Here is an 18,933-nt window from a genome sequence, read left to right as displayed (position 1 = left end):
GTATTTTCATATCCCAATTCACAAAACTCACAAAAAATATCTGAGGTTTGCACTAGCGGGCAGGCACTTCCAGTTTCATGTCCTCCTTTTTGGTCTCAAATAGGCGCCACGCATATTCACCAAATGTCTTTCATCAGTGGCAGCAAACCTCAGGCAGAACGGTCACCAAGTCTTCCCATATCTGGACGACTGGCTGGTAAAGGCACCATCCTTCACAGGCGCTTCTAGATCCTCCAACGCCTGTCTCAGTCTCTTCGACCATCTAGGCCTTACGCTCAACCGAGAGAATTCCACTCTGCAGCCTTCCCAATCCATCACCTTTCTAGGGGAAACCCTGGACACAGGTTCTGCAAAAGCATTCCCATCTCAGGTGAGAAAGCACAAGCTCCTTTCTCTAGCCTCGACAGTGGCCTCAAACAGTGCTTACAGTTCGTCTCTTCAAGTCCCTTTTCGGGATGATGTCATCGTGCATCCTGCTTTTACCACATTGCCGCCTGAGGATGCGTTCTCTGCAAGAAGCACTGTCAAAACAGTGGACACAATGCACAGGGTCGTTCGACCATATATAGGTAACAGTGCAGATGGTCAAGGCCTTACGCTGGTGGATGTCACCGCGAAATCTGTCAAGGATTGACGTTCCTCCTTCCGGCAGCTCCTCATGTCATAACAACGGACGCCTCCTTGGACGGTTGGGGAGCCTTCCTGCAGAAATTGCAGATAAGCGGCAAATGGTCAGTTTCAGAGAAAAAGCTTCACATCAACCTTCTCGAACTGAGAGCAGTCTTCCTGGCCCTACAGTCATTCCTGCCAAGGATCAAAAACTCCCTAGTGCTCGTCAGGACAGACAACACTACGGCGATGCACTACCTGAACAAACAGGGAGGGAGTCGCTCGCTCACACTCTCTCACAAGTCGCAAAAAATCTGGAATTGGCTCATACTCCACAATGTAACCCTAAGGGCGGAATATGTTCCAGGCACGGACAATGTCCTCGCCGACGCGTTGAGCAGGCAAAAGACATTGTCGCACGAGTGGGAGCTAGATCAACAAGTTATCGACCTGATCTTCTCCAGGTGGGGCACGCCGCAAATCGACCTCTTTGCGACGAGATGGAACGCCAAATGCCCACACTTCGCAAGTTGGCATCCCCAGTTAGGATCTCTAGGGAATGCATTTTCCATCGCATGGCGCAACGTCTTTGCGTACGCCTTTCCGCCATTCCCGATGCTTCCCAGAGTCCTCCGGAAGATGAAGGTGGAGCCTTGTACTTTGATTCTGATAGCCCCAACTTGGCCGAGGCAACATTGGTTCACAGAGCTCCACCGCCTATCCCTAGAGCCGCCAATTCGCCTGCGGCAGATTCCAACTTTGCTCACAATGAACGACAAGCATGTTCAACATTCCGATCTGAAGTCTCTCAGGTTAGCTGCTTGGCTCCTGAGTTCCGAGAGTTCCTCAATCTGAATATTCCTCAAGACTGTAGAGATATTCTGGCGAAAGCAAAGGCAGATAGCACAACCAAGACGTATTCCCTCAAATGGAAGCGCTTTTGTGTTTGGTGTGCAGAATTCGGCCGTTCTTCTCTTCACCGGAGCAGATCTTACCTTACCTTTTACATCTGGCACAGTCGGGCCTAGCCCACTCATCCATTAAAGTGCACTTGCCAGCAATTTCTCGTTTTAAGAGAACCTTTACGGGTCCATCTCTCTGGTCAAACAGGCTGATTAAGCAGTTTTTAAAGGGATTATACAGATCTTTCCCGCCAGTGAGGATGCTGCCACCTACCTGGCATCTCAGTGTGGTTCTTAACCAGCTCATGAAGCATCCGTACACAGAGGGGACCTTAAATATATTTCCTGGAAGACAGCACTCCTCCTGGCGCTCACATCTACAAGGAGGGTCAGTGAACTACAAGGATTTTCAATCCAAGATCCTTTTCTACAGTTCAAAAACGACAGAGTAATCCTAAGAACCAACCCTAGGTTCACCCCGAAAGTTCCATCGGATTTCCACCTAAATGAACCTGTAGTTCTGCGTTCTTTCTTTCCAAACCCAAGCACAGCAGCTGAGATATCGCTCCATTCTTTAGATCTCAAACGATGCTTGAAATTTTACATTGACAAAACGAAAGCATTCAGAAAATCTAACCAGCTCTTCGTAGCTTACAGCAGACCTAGAAAGGGTCTACCGCTTACCAAGCAGAGCATTTCCCTATGGATTTCGGCGGCCATTGCTTTCTGTCATCACCAAGCTGGATGGCCATTACATTCCAAAGTGAAAGCGCACTCCACTAGAGCCATCTTCACTTCTATGGCACTCTTTGCAGGTGTGCCGGTCATTGACATTTGCAGGGCGGCAACGTGGAAGTCGCCGTATACCTTCACTAGGCACTACTGCCTGGAAACAGAGCTGATGAAGGATGCAGCAGTGGGACAAGCAGTGTTACGCCATCTATTCCAGTAAGGTGAGCCTTCCTCCATCCCTCCATCCTACTCTGTTATGCACATTTCTTTACTAATGCTATTACTGATGTTGCTTGATGGTTTATAGTTGCCTGATATGTATTATCTAAGGACTGGTATTTGCTGTTCCATCAGAAATGTGCTTTTGGTATTGCTTGATACTCTGATTCAGGCATGTGAATCTATGAAAGACACCCATAATACTGGATAAGAAATGCGTAACTTACCTGTAACTGCAGCTATCCAGTATTGGTGGCTTTCATAGATTCACATGCAACCCTCCCGCCTTCCCTGGAAGGACTCGCCTATTCTCTCAGTGACACGCCTACTTAGCTTTGTGCGTACGAAAATCTGAGGGACTGAGGCTCCTGACAGGAAGGTTCTAGAGGGAGGTGGCAGCTGATTTGCTGTTCTCTACAATTTGGTCCTTTTTACAAAAGGACATGGATATGTTACTATGGTGAGGCCTCTAGGCCTACTTTTCTACATATATGTCTATAGGACATTGCTATTTTATGTACCGGGGACTCCCATCCCGACGACGGGGAATGATTCAGGCATGTGAATCTATGAAAGACACCAATACTGGATAACTGCAGTTACAGGTACGTAACGCATTTCATCCTCTGCCACCCATAGGAAACGTGTGGTGTGCCACTCCAGGTCCCAGAACATGTCCAGGACCTCTAGGTGGTGATTGTTGAAGGCGATGCTTCGTGCTGGGCTTCATTTTGCCTGTTCTTCTGTCAGAGAGGCAGCTTTGGCTCTGGCCCGGACGTCACTGCTGGCCACAGTGTCTTGGCTCTGGAGCTCCGATAACATGTTGTGAGGGCTGCTAGATATTCAAATGCCAGCCATTGGACACCTCTTACTCAGATGTTTTGCCTTCAGGCGCTCGGCACATACAAGAACAGCACGAGACTACCACTGTACAACTGGTGTCTTAATGGTTTTAATAATCCCAAACGTTTCTAAAATGATATATAACTGTAATTTCTCTCCTTGTCCAACACCATGTGTAAAAATAAAGATATGACTACAGCAGTTGAGTAAAATAATTATTTAAATGGCACAAAGGGGAGACTTTAATGCATCCTGATTGGAAGGAAAGCCCGTAACCTGTAAATCGATACCTGCTGAATGCATTAAACCTACTTTCTCAGGCTGTGAGCAGTGTATTAGAGTATCTTTTTGAATCACAGTTCCTTCAAGTTTTAATATCACAGTTAACAGTGTGAATGTGTCCTACAGAACTCCACTAACGTGTTGATAGCTTTCTCTCTCTATCTCGCTGTGAGGCCTAAAGGAGCTGGCCTGTTGTACATCAACTGTTTTTAACCTGGGCAGTCTCTTTCCCTCGGCCTAAAATCCCTTGTTCTTGGCTGTCATGAAAATCTAACTCCTGCCTTTTCTATCTCTTTCTTTCTCTCTGTTGTGGTATTATTGTGTGCCTGATTGCCCCTCTCTGTCCAGGCAAATCACCACGGAAGAAGGTGAACAGAGAGCCAAAGAGCTGAGTGTGATGTTTATTGAGACCAGTGCCAAGACGGGATACAATGTCAAACAGGTAGATTCAATATTATATATAGCTCCTTATCTGTTTGTTATCAGACTTGTGTAGAGTTCTCTTTATATGCATGTTTGTTTTTATTATTCTGCTAATGTCCTCTTTACAAAGGTTTCTCTCAAGGCTGTCACTGTTTTCACAGCTTGAATTGTCTCCGTAATATCACTAAAGGGCTTTTAGTCTCTTAAATAACCTCTCACCCTTAATTTCCAAAGCTGGCATCAATTTAAGATTCTCTGGAATTGTAAGTCTCCAGAACAATTAAATTCTTGAAGTAGATTCAAGCAAGTGTACCTTATAGCTCCCCCCTCTGTTACACCTGGGGTTATGTTCTGTTAACTAGAATAGAGGCTTGCTGAAGAATTCATATTGGTGTAAGCACTTCTTTACCATAGTTCAGAATGTCTCCGTGAGGCTAAGAAAACTGATATTTGCTGTTTTTTCTTTGGTTTTATTCTTATAGTGGAACACTGAAACTCGTTTTCCCTCCCTTATTCAGTTAGTGTCATGGTAATACTACTAGTAGTAGTAGTAGTACCACCATGGTAGTATTAGTAGTAATGTAGTACTACAGAAGTGTGCTCATCTTAATGCTTCTCACAGGTTAATCCTCATACGATAAGTTCTAGAATTATAGTACTGGAGTAGGCACAGGTGAATTTAGACCACTTGTACATTTTTCTATTTAACATAGTGGGTGGTATAGCAGCACAGCTGCAAGGTATTCTGACTGTATATGGCTTTCGTACAAAGCCTTTATTGTGAATAACTGGATCAATGTCTAATCACTGCAGTGACGCTACAGCAGTGGATATCCAGATTGATTAACCACTGTTGTGAGATGTATATATAAAGGATGAATTTCTATGGTTTTGTGTATATGATCATTCAATTAATGTAAATAGATTGGTTTTTTTCGGGTGTGAGAGTGAATGTTTGATTATGGAACGTGTTGACTGACTATGATCAATGAATGCTTGAGACTGTGTACAGTTTTATTCACAATTCATTGTATAAATTGTTGTTTTTCATGTATGTTGATTATAGGGTTTTGAAAAAGTGTACAAATGGTATAAATTAATCAACAAATGTATTTCAAGTGAACAAAATAAAAAAAATTATTTATTCAAACTGAATTACTAGTCCAGGACCCATATTTGGCTTAATTCCAATGTGCAGTGACAAATAAGATAAATTGATGATAACAGTATTGGCAATTGTTCAGTTTATTATTAGGTCAAGCCTATTAGGAGCCTAGACCCAGTAGTGGTTTCTTACTATTTATAGAGCATAGACATTGTTACTTGCCATTGGTCTTCTGTAGCAATCTCAGGCATTCAACCCAAATGAGGTAATAACGGAGCAAACGGCAGAGAAGCAGTTTTCTGCTTTACACATTTCAGACACAGCGCAGGTTCGGAGCAAGGAGGGTTTGGCAAATGCTATTGAAGCTGAGGCAGAGTTGGTAGGCTCAGGGGGTAAAATCCAGGTGGCAAGTTGTTTGAGTGGGGTTTCAAGATACACCCTGAGAAGTGCGGGGAGTGGGTTGAAGAAGTTTTCATTAACTCAAATAGGCTCTCCTGATCACAGCAATAAAAAGGTTGTAAATATTAAGTCCAAATCTACGGTAAAAAACATTAAGAAGAGTAAAAGTTGCAAGAATCTGGGGGGGTGCTCATTAGAGCGTAAAATTAAGACAACTCCCTCACTTTGCTCATTCTTTAAAGTGGTGCCAAAAACCTTGATACTAAAAGGCAAATCACCTTTAAAGTCAGCAGTAACACCCCCCAGTATTATAGAGAATCATCTGAGCACAGGGACTAGTTCGGGGGGTGTTAGGGACGTTGTGGAGGAGGTTTTAGATATTGAGTCGGTTCACTGGTCTAAGCACTTGAGCCCCAATCGTTTCCAGGTCCTGTCATTAGATGTGGGTGATGTGGATCAGGCTCGCGGCTACAGCTTGCGCTGGTTGTAAACTCAGAACATTAGGCTTTGCCTCCCAATGTTGGTGATTAAAGCATTCCTGCGGCTCTGGTTTTATCTGGCAGCCAGAGCAGTCCAAGTATATTAGGTGCAGAGGGAGAGAAGTCCGATTAGATCAGGGATCTAGGGTTGGAGGCAGGACTGGAATCAGATAGTAGCGACCTTCCAGTTATTACCCTGCTTAAACAAATGAATATTGAGATGCATAAAAGGTTTGAAGTTTCTGAGGCGAATCAGGACAGTTTTAGAGCGGCTTGTACCGTGTTAGAGAAGAAGATGGATGATTTGAGCTGTCGCACAACTGCTTTAGAGGTGAAAGTTAAAGACCTCAGAGAGGAAGTTTTGGTGCATCGTAAGGAGTTGGAGACAATTAAGAATAAGGATAAGGAACATGAGGAAAGGGTAGAAAGACTGGAGAATATGCAGAGGAGAAATTACCTGAAGATTTTGAAACTTCCGGAAGGTAAAAAGGTACTGATATTAGGAAATATGTAGTGCAGTTATTGAAGAGCGAACTCCAGTTGGAAGAGACAGAGGAGGAGATCTCTAGGGACGTTCAGAGAGTGCACCGTGATCCTTTCAGGTTGAACCCGAATTGTGCTAAGCCTAGAAGAATCTTGAATAATGACGTCTGCCTTGAAAGAAAAGATTTTGGCAAGCGCCCTTAAGAAAAAGACGAACGAAGTAGATGGTGTTTGGGTGGCGGTAAGATCAGATTTGTCATCAGTTACTGCTAATAGACAATGGGAGCTTGGTAAAAGATTGAGCCGCTGAGAAAATTGGGAGCTTCGGTTCAGCTGAAATTTCCTGCGTTTTTAAAGATCATGTGGAACAATAAGATGTACTCTTTTCGCTCCATTGATGAGGTTGATAGCTTTTTGGAGCAGCGCCAATCTGGAGGTATGTAACCTAGGTGGGGTTATGGTTTTATATTGTGTTCATTGGCTTGTTTTTTTTTTTAAAAAGACGCTTGGTAGGTACATCATAATTTTCAATTAAGGTGTAATGTTCTCTATACACACCGTCCGCTGTAGGGCACTCATAGGGCCATATGGCTGTGGGTAATCAGGATGGGTTTTCCGGGGAGGGGAGGGGGGAGAAGGGGATTTAGTTTGTTTTTGGGGTTGGGTAGGCGAGGTTAGGGAAATGGGAAATTCCTCAGATGCTATTTTTGCCCTTAAAGGAAGTCAGGGTATGCAAGACTATTGGCTTAGGCTGGGATGAGCAGGGGTAATTTAAAAGAGCTGAGAATCCTATCTTGGAATATAAATGGAATGCGTGTGAAAAAAGAAGGGATTTTATCTTGAAATATGTGAGGGACTCTTCGGCTCAAATAATATTATTACAGGAGACCCATATGTCAGGGGATGAAAGTAAGAAACTTTTTCTGTCCCAGCTGTGGTTGGCTCATGCGGTTTATACTCCTCAGACAGCTGTTACAAGAGGGGTTGCAGTTCTAATCAAGCAGGGTTTAAATATTTCAGTTGAGGAGAAAGCAGCAGAGGTACAAGGAAGGTGGTTGATTGTTAAGTTAAAGATCTGTGGGCAATCATTTGTTGTGGTGGGCTACTATGGTCCAAACCAGGATGATATAGGTCCATTGGGTGACTTGGCTAGAGAGTTCTTGAATTTTTCAGGACAGATCATTATGGTAGGAGATTTTAATACTGTCTTGGACCACAAGTTGGATCGATCTGAAGGGAGCAGAGCTGCTGTGAATCCTAGAATGTCAAATAGAGTTAAGGTGATGATTTCCCAGCTAGGGCGGTGTGATATTTGGAGATCCAGGTCTGGACAGCAGCTAGGTTTTACGTTCTATAATAAAAAATACAACCATAAATCTCAAATTGATTACTTCTTGGTAGATTGTAGGCTGGCTAACTCAGTGGTTCAGGTGGGCCATGTTGGAATACACCTTTCCGATCATTCAGCGATTACTCTGGCTAGCGATAGGGGACAGCATATCGGGTTCAATTTGGAGGTTAGATCGTACAGTGCTCTCTGATCAGGATGTCCTAGAGCTTTTGATGGAGGAGACAGAAATATTTTTCGAGAAGAATTTGGGATCGGCCAGGATAGAGATTGTCTGGGATGCATATAAGGCATTTTTACGACGGAGATTGGGATCTATGGGGGCGAAAAAAAGGAGACTATTATGGAAGGGTTACAGACTTGGAGAAGAAGATCCGTCAGCTGGAGGCCGATATGGTGAATACTGGTAGAAATGTTTCAAATGAAAGGGTCCTTCAAGAGCTAACGGAGTTAAAGACAGATCTGCTTGGAATCCTGAGAGAGAGGGTTAAGGAAAAGTGGGATTCTAGTCAACTGACGCATTTCGAATATGGTGAGGGCTGCAGTAAACTGTTAGCCTGGAAGACAAAGAAGGACCAAGTTCGCAATTTTATTAAAGAAGGAAAGAGCATGGAGACGGGCTGATGATCACAGATAACAAAGGAATAGCTGCTGCCTTTCATGAGTACTTTGTGAAGGTCTATAATGAGGACATGAGGGTCGAATAAAGGGTGGTGCAGGGTTGGGTGGAACTTTTGGAGCCTTTACCAGAGTTTAAGGATGTTTTAAATCAGGAGATAACCGAGTTGGAGGTTGAAGAGGTTATTAAGGGGGGAAAAAGAGGCAAAGCACCTGGGCCAGATGGCCTTCCTGCTGAACTTTATTAATCTATGGTAGGGATATTAACACCGATTATATGCCAGCTGTTTGATCAGATATTCATGGGTAATGCGTCTCTGCCCCCTTCCTGGAATGAGGCGAATATTACATTAATACGGAAGCTAGGGAAGTCACCAAAGTGTATGGACTCGTATCGGCCCATCTCATTACTTAACTCTGATTATAAACTCTTTGCTAAAATGATGGCCGATAGATTGAATGGGGTTATTCCACAATTAGTCCACGAGGACCAAAAAGGTTTTATAAAGGGCAGCTACTTGAAAGAGTTGACTTTCTCACTTATTGGGACTATAGACATGGCCTCAGCCTACGATCTTCCCTTGGCAGTTATCGCTTTAGATGCTGCCAAGGCGTTTGATCGTGTGAATTGGGTGTACTTGCACGCCTTAGTGAAACATCTTAATTTGGGGCAGAATTTCAGTAAATCTCTTTCAGCCATATATCAGACCCCCTCGTCAAAGGTGTTAGTGGATGGGATACTCACTCAGCCAGTGCCAATCATGCGCGGTACCAGACAAGGGTGTCCTTTGTCACCACTTTTGCTTGACTTATACATAGAGCCCCTAGCATGCAAGATAAGATCTGTTGAAAATATTGTCCCCTTTGAATTTGAAGGCTGGTCTAAATAGATCGGTCTAGATGCAGACGACATTATTATTTATACCCCTAATCTACACCAGTCAATGCGATGTCTTCTAGATCTAACCAAAGGGTTTAGGGCACTTTCAAGATATGATATAAATAAGGACAAAACAGAAGTTATTGCATGGAATATAAACACGGAGGGTACTGTATGTAAAAACAAGATGAGATATCTTGGAGTTAGGATTACTCAGAATATTGGGGAACTGACTAAAGTCAACTTCACTAAGCTTAAAAAAGAGATAAGTGCTAGTTTGCGAGGCTGGACACATCTATCAGTTACATTGGTTGGTCGTACTAACTTGGTAAAAATGATGGTTCTGCCGAAGTTAACGTTTTTGTTCGAGACAGTTCCCCTGACATTTAAGAAGGAATGGTTTGCAAAATTACAGAGCGAGATCAGTTACTTCCTGTGGGAATCGAAAGGTCCGCGCCTGTCATGGAAGAAGCTTAGAAGAAGACTGGCTAAGGGAGGTTTAGCGGCCCCAGACTTGCAATTCTATTCATGGGCCTTTCTGTTGAAAAACAGCAGAATGCTGTTGGACATCCCGAACAATACTGTGATTGGGAAAATGTTTTGTGCAATGCTTAGAAAGCAAAACTTTAATGAAAACGGTTTTTTATATAAATTTGCTGATCCAAAATTCTTTAAAAAGGTCAGGTTAAAGGTTTCAAGGGACTTAGCAGAAACTTGGTTTAGAATTAGGAGGACATTAAATATTCCATACTTTAGCCAGATGGCATTAATTTGGGACGGGCCAGGTTCTCCCCTCTGGTCGAAAGACTCGTTGGCTCGACCTTTAAAGGAGATGGGTCCTCAGAGATGGAAGGAGCTCTTACCGATAGGAAGTTGGTCTCTTGGGGTTACTGTGAACAAGAGTGGGGCCGTAGTTTTTCTAGATTCAAGTATCTGCAGATCCAGAATTGGTCGGTGGTGGTGGGGGACCAAATTGGAACTTACAACGAGCTGGAGGAGAAGCTTTTTCCAAACTGTGCTTTTAAAAAGAAGTTTTGTTGTGGTACTGGCTGATGTTAGAGATGGAGGACAGCCCTTTCAAGTTACCTGAGATCCTGTGGGGAGATTCCTTGCCAGAAATTGTTAGGCGCTGTTGACAAATAATTGATGTCTGTTACCAAACTCAGTTGTACTAATTTCATCAACATTGAAAGAATGAGTGTACCTAGTGCGATAAGAATCTGTGACTGTAAGGTCAGACAGATTCCATCAGTGGATCCATTAGTCCAGAATACTGGTTATATGCATGAATTTTGGCACCTGTATCTAAAACAACTATTATACTTCTATTTAAATAAGAGAAGGTTGAGGGAAATCCTAGTTGGTCCAGTAACTTTATTATGTGGTTCACCGTGCAGGTCTGGTGATATTTAAAAAAAAAAACAATTTTATTACTACTTGATGAAAGATGGTTGGTTAGGACCATTTGCAGATTGTACTATCGGGGTTTAATATTATTGGAGGAAAGCTATATGGTAAAACCATGTGCAGGGGGTCTCTACTATTATTGCTGGAGGCAGTGATGCTTGTTAGGACCACATAGGTATCATTTGCACTGCCAGATAGTGATATTACCAATATTACAAAATCTACAAGTGTTATCTCTAGATAAAGAATTAAACCAGTTTGTGGTCATCACATATAAAGGAATTAAATTCATATGTAACAATTTTCAGAAGCGTTGAATTCCATGCTCAAGATTCTATGACAAATAATGCTGTGATTCGCTTAACCTTCAAGAAGCGGTTACTACCTCAAATTTTCTCTTAAATTCACAATATTTTAGATCTAAACTTTGACTTGCAGTACTGAACAGATTCATTGTAAAACTTTTGTGATGGGTATTAGAACGTGAATAAAGAGTTTACTGCTTTAAAATGAACTAATTTGCTGTGTAATTAAAATTCCTAAAAAAAATTACTTTCCTTTTTTTAATGTACAAATGTGAGTTTTAAGCCAAATTCTAATCTTAGAGCATGTAAAGTTACCATGGAATTTAAATTGCATAACGTAGGCAATGTTTGGCCTGCCTTTTTCTCTAAAATAGCCCACTTATTGATGTCAATTGACCATGGCACACAAGAGTCTGGGAATGTTTGCCTGAAATACAGAAAGTCAATCTATAAAATATGTGCAGCGGGCTGCATTGTAGAATACTCTTATACCATCAGCATGCAATATGGCCTTAGTGGAACTGTGACAAATGTGATCCTTCTCATTCAGGCTGTCAGACATGATTTTCTCTAAGTTGAGGTACGATTTCACTCTCTGCGGCTTCTCTGTGCCAAGAAATCAGGTATAGTTGTAAACCTTTCTATGTAAGATGAGACTTAGCTTTTTGACACATTAATTTTCAAGAAGTGGTGGTTAACAAACTGCTATAAGGAAGACAACCAGTTATTGAAACCCTAGGGAGCTAAGTAAAAAATAAAAATGTCATCTGCATACAACAGACATGAGAAAGGATACCCCGCCCCAATTCTTCTGTTTCCCAAATGTTCAGTGACATCCAAAATATAAAGTGAGAAGAATATAGGGGCCAGCAAGCAGCCTTGTTTAAACCCTTTTTTATTGGAATTAGGGCAGACCCAGGAACACCTGTAAATGTAAAATGTAAATGTAAGTGTGGGTGTACTTGTAAAGCGCACTGCGACTCCATGGAGTATCCTGGCGCTGAAGACCGCTGGGGAACCCGTCCTGGTTTTCCCTGTGAGATGGTCCCTTTCTGGGTATCTCCAAGGTGAAACCAGGCATCCCCGGCGTCTGTGGGGGGCCGTTGTAGAGATGAGGCAAGCTTAATGCCCAGAGTTGCTGAGTGTGTTCCCTGGTTAGAGTAGGCACCGAGGCGAGAATTATCGAGTCCATTTTTACCCTGGTCCACAACCCTGCCGCGTCGGGAATTGAACCCTGGTCCCGGGCCGTTCTCTGCTTACAGGTCTGCCGCCTCTAACCAGTGAGCCACACCACGCCACCTGACACCAAGTCATGTATTTATAGTTATAATTAGCTGGAGAAAATTATCAGGCAGACCTAACTGATACAGTTTTTCCAAAGGGTTGGATGATCCACTCTGTCTTGCAGGAGCAGTCCCGAAAGTTTTTGGAGGCCCGGCGTCGGCTCAGTGTTGTTCCAGGGCTCGTTCGAGAGGAAGGTCTTGGTCGTCTGCAGAGCCCGGACTCCTCGCACTACTCAGTCATCGAGGTCATCGGGTAAGTCCAAACACAAGAAGAAGGCAAAGAAGCACAAGCGCTCTTCACCTTCTCCCCTTCGGTCAGCTGACGCAACGCAGGTTTCGGAGCATCGTCGTTCAAAGGCTATGTCTCTGGTGCCTGATTCAGGGACGACTCCGCGTCTCCCCCCATTTTCGGGAGCCGGAGCATCCCCTTCCCAACTTGGGCAGTTTTACGAAGCCTTCCACCTTGTCTTTGGGCAGCCCGACTCCGCCGGCACGCCTTCGGGCCCCACGGAGGAGGTCGGGTCCTGGGCCTTCGATGCTGGCAGCTCCGGCGCTGGGGAACCACCGCGGATCCAGGTCTGGATCCAGATCGACATCGGTCGATCTCACTCCGCCTTCCGTGGTGCGGAACCCGACAAATACCCGTGGCGCCGGTCGTGCCCCCGACCAGCTCCGTCCACACCCTCATCCCCGAGTTAAACCTGGGGCCGGGCCGACGTCGGAACCGATGCTGGTGGCTACTTTTGTTCCCCTGCTCATCCCTGGTGTTCCCTGTCGAACAGAGGGTAGTAATGAGGACTGGGTGGGGTCGCTGGACCCTTTAACCGACCAGCTGGAATAACCGGACTGGAGAGATGTCCTGGGTGACGCTAGTGGTCTGGACACTTCTCCAGACACTGGTTTGCTTTCTCACCCTACCGTGGCTACGGAGGAAGGATCGTCCTATGCTGTGGTGGTGACAAAAGCCGCTGAGGTCTTGAGCCTTGAGCTTCCTTCAGTGGCGGTCAGGACTAACCTCCTCACAGAGGTGCTTCAACCTGCGGCGTCTACTCCTAAACCCCTATTGCCGTTTAACAAGGCCCTCACTGATTTCCTCCTGGGCACCTGATCAAAGCCTAGCACAGGGGCTCCTGTGGAGAGGACAATTGCCCTCCGGCATCGCCCAGCCTCGGGCGACCCAGTGTTCGTAAACCAACACCCTTCCCCCTAGAGCTTGGTTATCCAAGCCTCTTCTTCAAAGGGTGCATTCCCTTCTGCACCTCCAGACAGGCAATCCAAGAGGCAGGACCACCTTGGGAAGCCTATGTTCTCTTCCTCCAACTCAGCACTGCAGTCCGTGAATACAGCGTGCCTCTTGGGCCGATACCTCCATACCGGGGAACAACCTTTACAGCGAAGGTTTTACAACGCGGTACTGTTACCACGCAACTATTACAACGCAAGTCGTTACAACGACTTGCACTGGGGGGCCCTCCAGGATAGTAAATAGTTTAATTTACTATCCAACTCCTTCCCTACTATCCACGGGGACTGGAGTTGGAATAGTAAATTAAAATATTTACTATCCAGCACCCCTCAATGCGTTGTAAAAGTTGCGTAGTAACGCATGCGTTGTAAAAGTACGCGTTGTAACGTCGTACATCCCTCCATACCATCTGGTATATGGTTGCACAGGTGGTGCCTCAGTGCCCGGAGGCGGCCCGGGCTATTCTCTCCCAGGCAGTGGCGGATGGGAGAGACGCAGCCAAATTCACGATCAGATGTGGACTGGATACCACCGACTCACTAGGCAGAACGATTGCCACGTAGGGAGACCTTAGGCGCTACACCTGGTTGAAGACATCTGGCTTTTCGGGGGATGTCCAGTCAACCTTGCTGGACATGCCTTTTGATGGCCGTTGTCTTTCTGGCAACAAAGCTGACTCGGCGCCACAGAATAAGCACCAAACTACGTCCAGTCCAGTCTAGACACCAGCTCACACTAGCTGCCTAGCCTCTGCATGCCCACGGACGTGGGACCCAGTGACATTGCCATTCGGGAGCCAGTGGTCGAACCAGCCCACCCTTTCCCCCCTACTGCAGCCTTTAAACCTTCCTAGTCTGACATTTCAGGCCCCTCAACGGCAAGTGGGAGGCAGGGTTCGCCATCACCTCCCCCCCCCCCCTTCCCCCCCCCCCCCCTCTGGCAATACATCACGTTGGAAGGGTGGATTTTGCAAATAGTCTCAAGGGGCTATTCCCTCCTCTTCAAGAGTACCCCTCCCTTCATGCCACTGTCTTTTGATCACATGTGGGAGGATCCTTTGCCGCTTCTTCGCCAGGAAGTTTCAGTTCTCTTGGCCAAGGGGGCTATAGAGAGGGTCCCTGCACCAGAAGTAGGTTGTGGTTGCTATTCCTGCTACTTTCTGGTGCCCAAGAAGGACTAAGGCCTACGTCCTATTCTAGACCTCAGGGCCCTCTACGGCTTCCTCTGGAAGGAGAAGTTCAAAATGCTCATGTTGACTCAGGTCCTGTCTTCCCTAGACCCAGGAGCATGGATGGTAGCATTGGACTTGCAGGACGCCTATTTCCTTATTCCTTATCTACAGTTCACGGTTGGCCACTAGCACTTTCAGCTCTTTGTTCTCCCCTTTGGCATTACCAGCGCCCCTCAAATGTTCACTAAGGTGTTGGCAGTGGTCGCAGATCAGGGTTTCCAGTCTTCCCCTATCTCAACGACTGGATGTTGAAGACTAGTTCACCCCAGGCTGCTGGGCCTCATGGCCTGCTGGTGAATCTTGCCAGATGGTATATGCGGGCTCTGCAGTGGGGCCTGAAGTACCAGTGGGCGCAGCACCAGGGAAATCTCTCTGACTATGTTCATATCTCAGAGGGAACTGCACAACAATTGCAGTGGTGGATAACAAACTAAGCTTGGGTCAAAGGCAGAGCCCTCTCCCTTCCCCAACCAGATCTAACAGTGGTGACAGGCGCGTCACTCCTGGAATGGGGTGACAACCTGGGAGAGGCGGAGATCAGAGTTGTCTGGTCTCCGGCTAAGTCTGGGCTCTATATCAACCTGCCAGAGCTGCGGGCGATTGACGTGCACTGAAGGCATTCCTTCCCCCTCTCAAAGGGAAAGTGATGCAGGTGTTCAAAGACAACACCACCACCATGTGGTACTGCAACAAATAGGGCGGAGTGGGGTCGTGGACCCTTTGTCCGGAGGCTTTTTGCCTCTGGGCATGGCTGGAACATCAGGGCATGATCCTGGTGGTTCAACACCCGGCGGGTTGCCTGAATGCCACGACGGACGAACTCAGCCATCGGTGCTTGGTCGATCACGAATGGCGTCTTCATTCAGTGGTGGTGCAATGTCTCTTTCAGCGGTGGTTAGATCTCTTCGCCATGCAATGTCTGCAGTATTGCGTATTGGAGTTTTCAAGGCGGCACTCGCTCGGCGATGCTTTTTGTCGCTAGTGGAACTGCCCAAGTTATTCTTGTGGCTACGGATTGGGCAAGAACAGTCTGGTACCCCGAGCTCCTGAGCATGGCCATCGATCCTCCGATCAGACTGCCCCTTCAGGAGGATCATCTGTCATAGCAGCAGGGGACGGTACTTCACCCAAACCTGTCTACTCTCCACCTCCTTGCATGGAGATTGAGCAGCGACAGTTGACCGCTTTTAACCTTCCGCCCGAAGTCTATAATGTCATCTTGGCAGCCAGGCTTCCCTCCACCAAAACGGTGTACCCCTGTAGATGGATCAAGTTTGTGGCATGGTGCACAGTAAAGGCTGTGGATCTCCTTTCAGCCCATCTTTCAGAGGTCCTCTTGTATATACTTTCTGTGGCCCACCTGGGATCTGCTCTAGCACTCTTAAAGGCTATCTTGCTGCTATATCTCCTTTTATTTGGCTGCCAGATCAGCCATCCTTATTCAAGTCTCCTTTTGTAAATAGATTCTTTAAGGGCTTTGCTCATCTATTTCCTCCATTTCCCTTCAAAATGCCCCAGTGGGACTTGAATCTTGTTCTAACATATCCTATGTGTGCACCCTTTGAGCCTTTTCATAACTGTCCTCTTAGGCTATTCACTCTGAAAACTGCCTTCCTTATGGTCATCACCTCTGCTGCCAAGGTGAGTGAGCTACAAGCTTTGTCTTCCAAGCCCCCTTTCTTCTCTGTGCACCCAGACAAAGTGGTGCTTAGAACGTGGCCTTCTTTCCTTCCTAATGGTTACCTTCCTAGTGGTTACATCATTTCATGTAGGACATTCTATCACCTTGCCCACCTTTTTCCCACATCCACTCCCTTCCAAGGAGGAGGAGAGAGACCACTGTCTGGACCCTAAACGTGCGCTGCCATTCTACCTTGATCGCACCAAAGATTTCCGGATGGTGATCAACTCTTTATTGGATATGTAGTTGCCAAGAAAGGCCGGGCTGTTGAACTCTCGATGGGTTGTCCTTTACATAAAGATCTGCTACGCTTTAGTGAAGAAGCAACCTCCAGTGGGACTGCATGCTCATTCCACTAGGGCTACAGCAGCAACCACTGCATTGGCACGTGTAGTCCCACTCCTTGATATCTGCCAGGCGGCACTGTGGTCATCTCTGCATACGTCTTCAGACATTACTGCATGGACAGCCAAGTCCGAGGGATGGCTATTTTGCCTGTTCGGTCCTCCATGATTTTTTTGTCTGAACTTGGTTTGCAGACCCTCCTCCGGGGATGGTATTGCTGGGGTATCTATTCTAAGGTAAGGAATCTACAACTAACTGTCTCTTTAAGATGAACAATTTACTTACATTCGGTAACTATGTATGTGCAGAAGACATAGGTTAGTTGTAGATTCCTTAAACCCCCACCCATCCTCTCTGCTCTGCGAACTGACTTCTAGGGATAGGGACTCCCTTACAGGGCCCTAGTTGTGGCGCACCAGTGGTCCGTGTCTTTCATGGCTCTGCGCTTCTGGCATGGAAAGTCGTTTCAAAATGGACGTCAGCACGCAGGAGTGGCGTCTAATTAGGCACTGCAACGTCATCCCGGCGACGGAAGCAGAGTCGACCAAAGTCACCTCCCGACATGCAGGGGTACTGCTAATAAAACTCCCCAGATCCAGTCAGACTCCTGAGGGAAATTCTAAGGAAAGGAATTTACAACTAACCTATGTCTCTTACAGATACATCGTCATCATGATAAAAGCAATTGCATGACCATCATTAGTTATTACTCAGAAGGATAGCTACTCCTCCTTTGGCATGGCCCCTCCTAGATGGAGTTGCATCGCAGCTTAAGACAAAATACCAGTCTAAAACAAATTCAGTCGAAAGCCAGGTTTCCTGGATGCATATTATATTGGCTGCCAAACGATTCAAGAATACAAGTTTAGTTACTGTCACTCAAAAGGCCTGCAGTATTCCTGGAAACCACTTCTAACTCATTATTAGCAACATCTACTACTCTTCAGATCCAGGGCACACTTAGTTGAGAGCACATGCTACCCAATATTATCACTCCACCTCATCCAGCATTCAGCCGCCTCTCCTTTCCTAGTAAGTAAATTCTCCTACCCCCATTAATACAAACAAGTCTGTTATATTCTCACTTAACCTCGAATCCACTAGGGGCGATACTAGTGAATTTGGGGCTCATAGAGCAACTCCCAAAGCTTCAGGAAAATGACTCATCTATCCTGCCCCAGCTGTATGGAGATTACATCAATAACATAACTTCATAAGTAATTCTCTAAAATTAGATTTGATGCAACTTATGAATTTAAAGTTGCCCTAGATTTATTATGCACCCTTGAGTTCTCAGTTTGCACTAGGTGTATATCACTACGTTAAACCACTCTCAAATCATAGATATAAGCAAAGCAATACAACAAAAAGTATCTATTCAGAGTAACTTCTTGGTCAAAAATTGCAATACATTCCAGAGTTAATGGTACATTTAGAACATTACAAGATTTAGGCTACACTTTTCCCCTTTTGTAGGTTGTGTGTCCCTCCCCCCTCCCCCCTGCCTCCCCCCTGCCTCCCCCACCCCACCCCAGATGAGAAGAGAATATCGTAGCATTCAGATTAAGGGGTTAGAGAGCATGGTGCTGAGGGATCTGACAATGTTGTCCAGCAGGGTCGTACATGGGTTGAAGAGCATGTTGTTGAGTGAGGAGCCCTGGGGGACACCGCAGGTGATCTTCTAGGGTGCAGAGGTGAAGGGTGGGTGGTAGATCCTCTGGGTTCTTCCGGTATCGAAAGAGGGCATCCATCTCAGCGCATTCCCTTGGATACCGATGTGGTGGAGTTTTTCGATCAGTGGGTTTTGGGATACTGTGTCGAAGCCTGCTGAGAGGTCGAGGATGACCAGAGCTGCAGTTTCTCCTAGGTCGAGGAGGGTTCACGGGTGTTGGTGGCTGTGATCAAGGTGGTTTTGGTGCTGTGATTGCTGTGGAAACCAGATTCGTAGGCATCGAGTAGCTGGTTCTGCTCCATATGTGTCATGAGTTGCTTGTTGGTAATCTTTTCCAGAACCTTTGCTGGTAGTGGGAGCAGGGAGATTGGCTGGTACTTTTTGAGTTTGATGGGGTTGTTCGGAGGGTTTTTTGAGGAGTGGTCTGACTTCAGCATGTTT

General features: G+C 45.8%; 1 protein-coding gene across 6 annotated transcripts in view; it reads left to right on the top strand.

Moving 5' to 3' along the window:
- The window catches only part of RAB41 (RAB41, member RAS oncogene family), a 438,287-nt gene that overhangs the window by 393,348 nt on the left and 26,006 nt on the right, over positions 1-18,933 (top strand). For all 6 annotated transcript variants that reach the window (XR_015295286.1, XR_015295287.1, XM_086918322.1 and 3 more), the window contains one exon: positions 3,936-4,029. Coding sequence is in view for 4 of the 6 variants with exons in the window: in XM_086918322.1 (XP_086774448.1) it covers positions 3,936-4,029 (94 nt within the window). In the remaining 2 variants the exon portion in view is untranslated. The remainder of the gene's footprint in view (positions 1-3,935; positions 4,030-18,933) is intronic.

Source organism: Lissotriton vulgaris, chromosome 4_1 (assembly GCF_964263255.1).
Source record: "Lissotriton vulgaris chromosome 4_1, aLisVul1.2, whole genome shotgun sequence".
NCBI classification, from domain to species: domain Eukaryota; kingdom Metazoa; phylum Chordata; class Amphibia; order Caudata; family Salamandridae; genus Lissotriton; species Lissotriton vulgaris.
The sequence above is the reverse complement of the archived record's forward strand: the minus strand, read 5'-3'. Positions and strand labels throughout refer to the sequence as shown.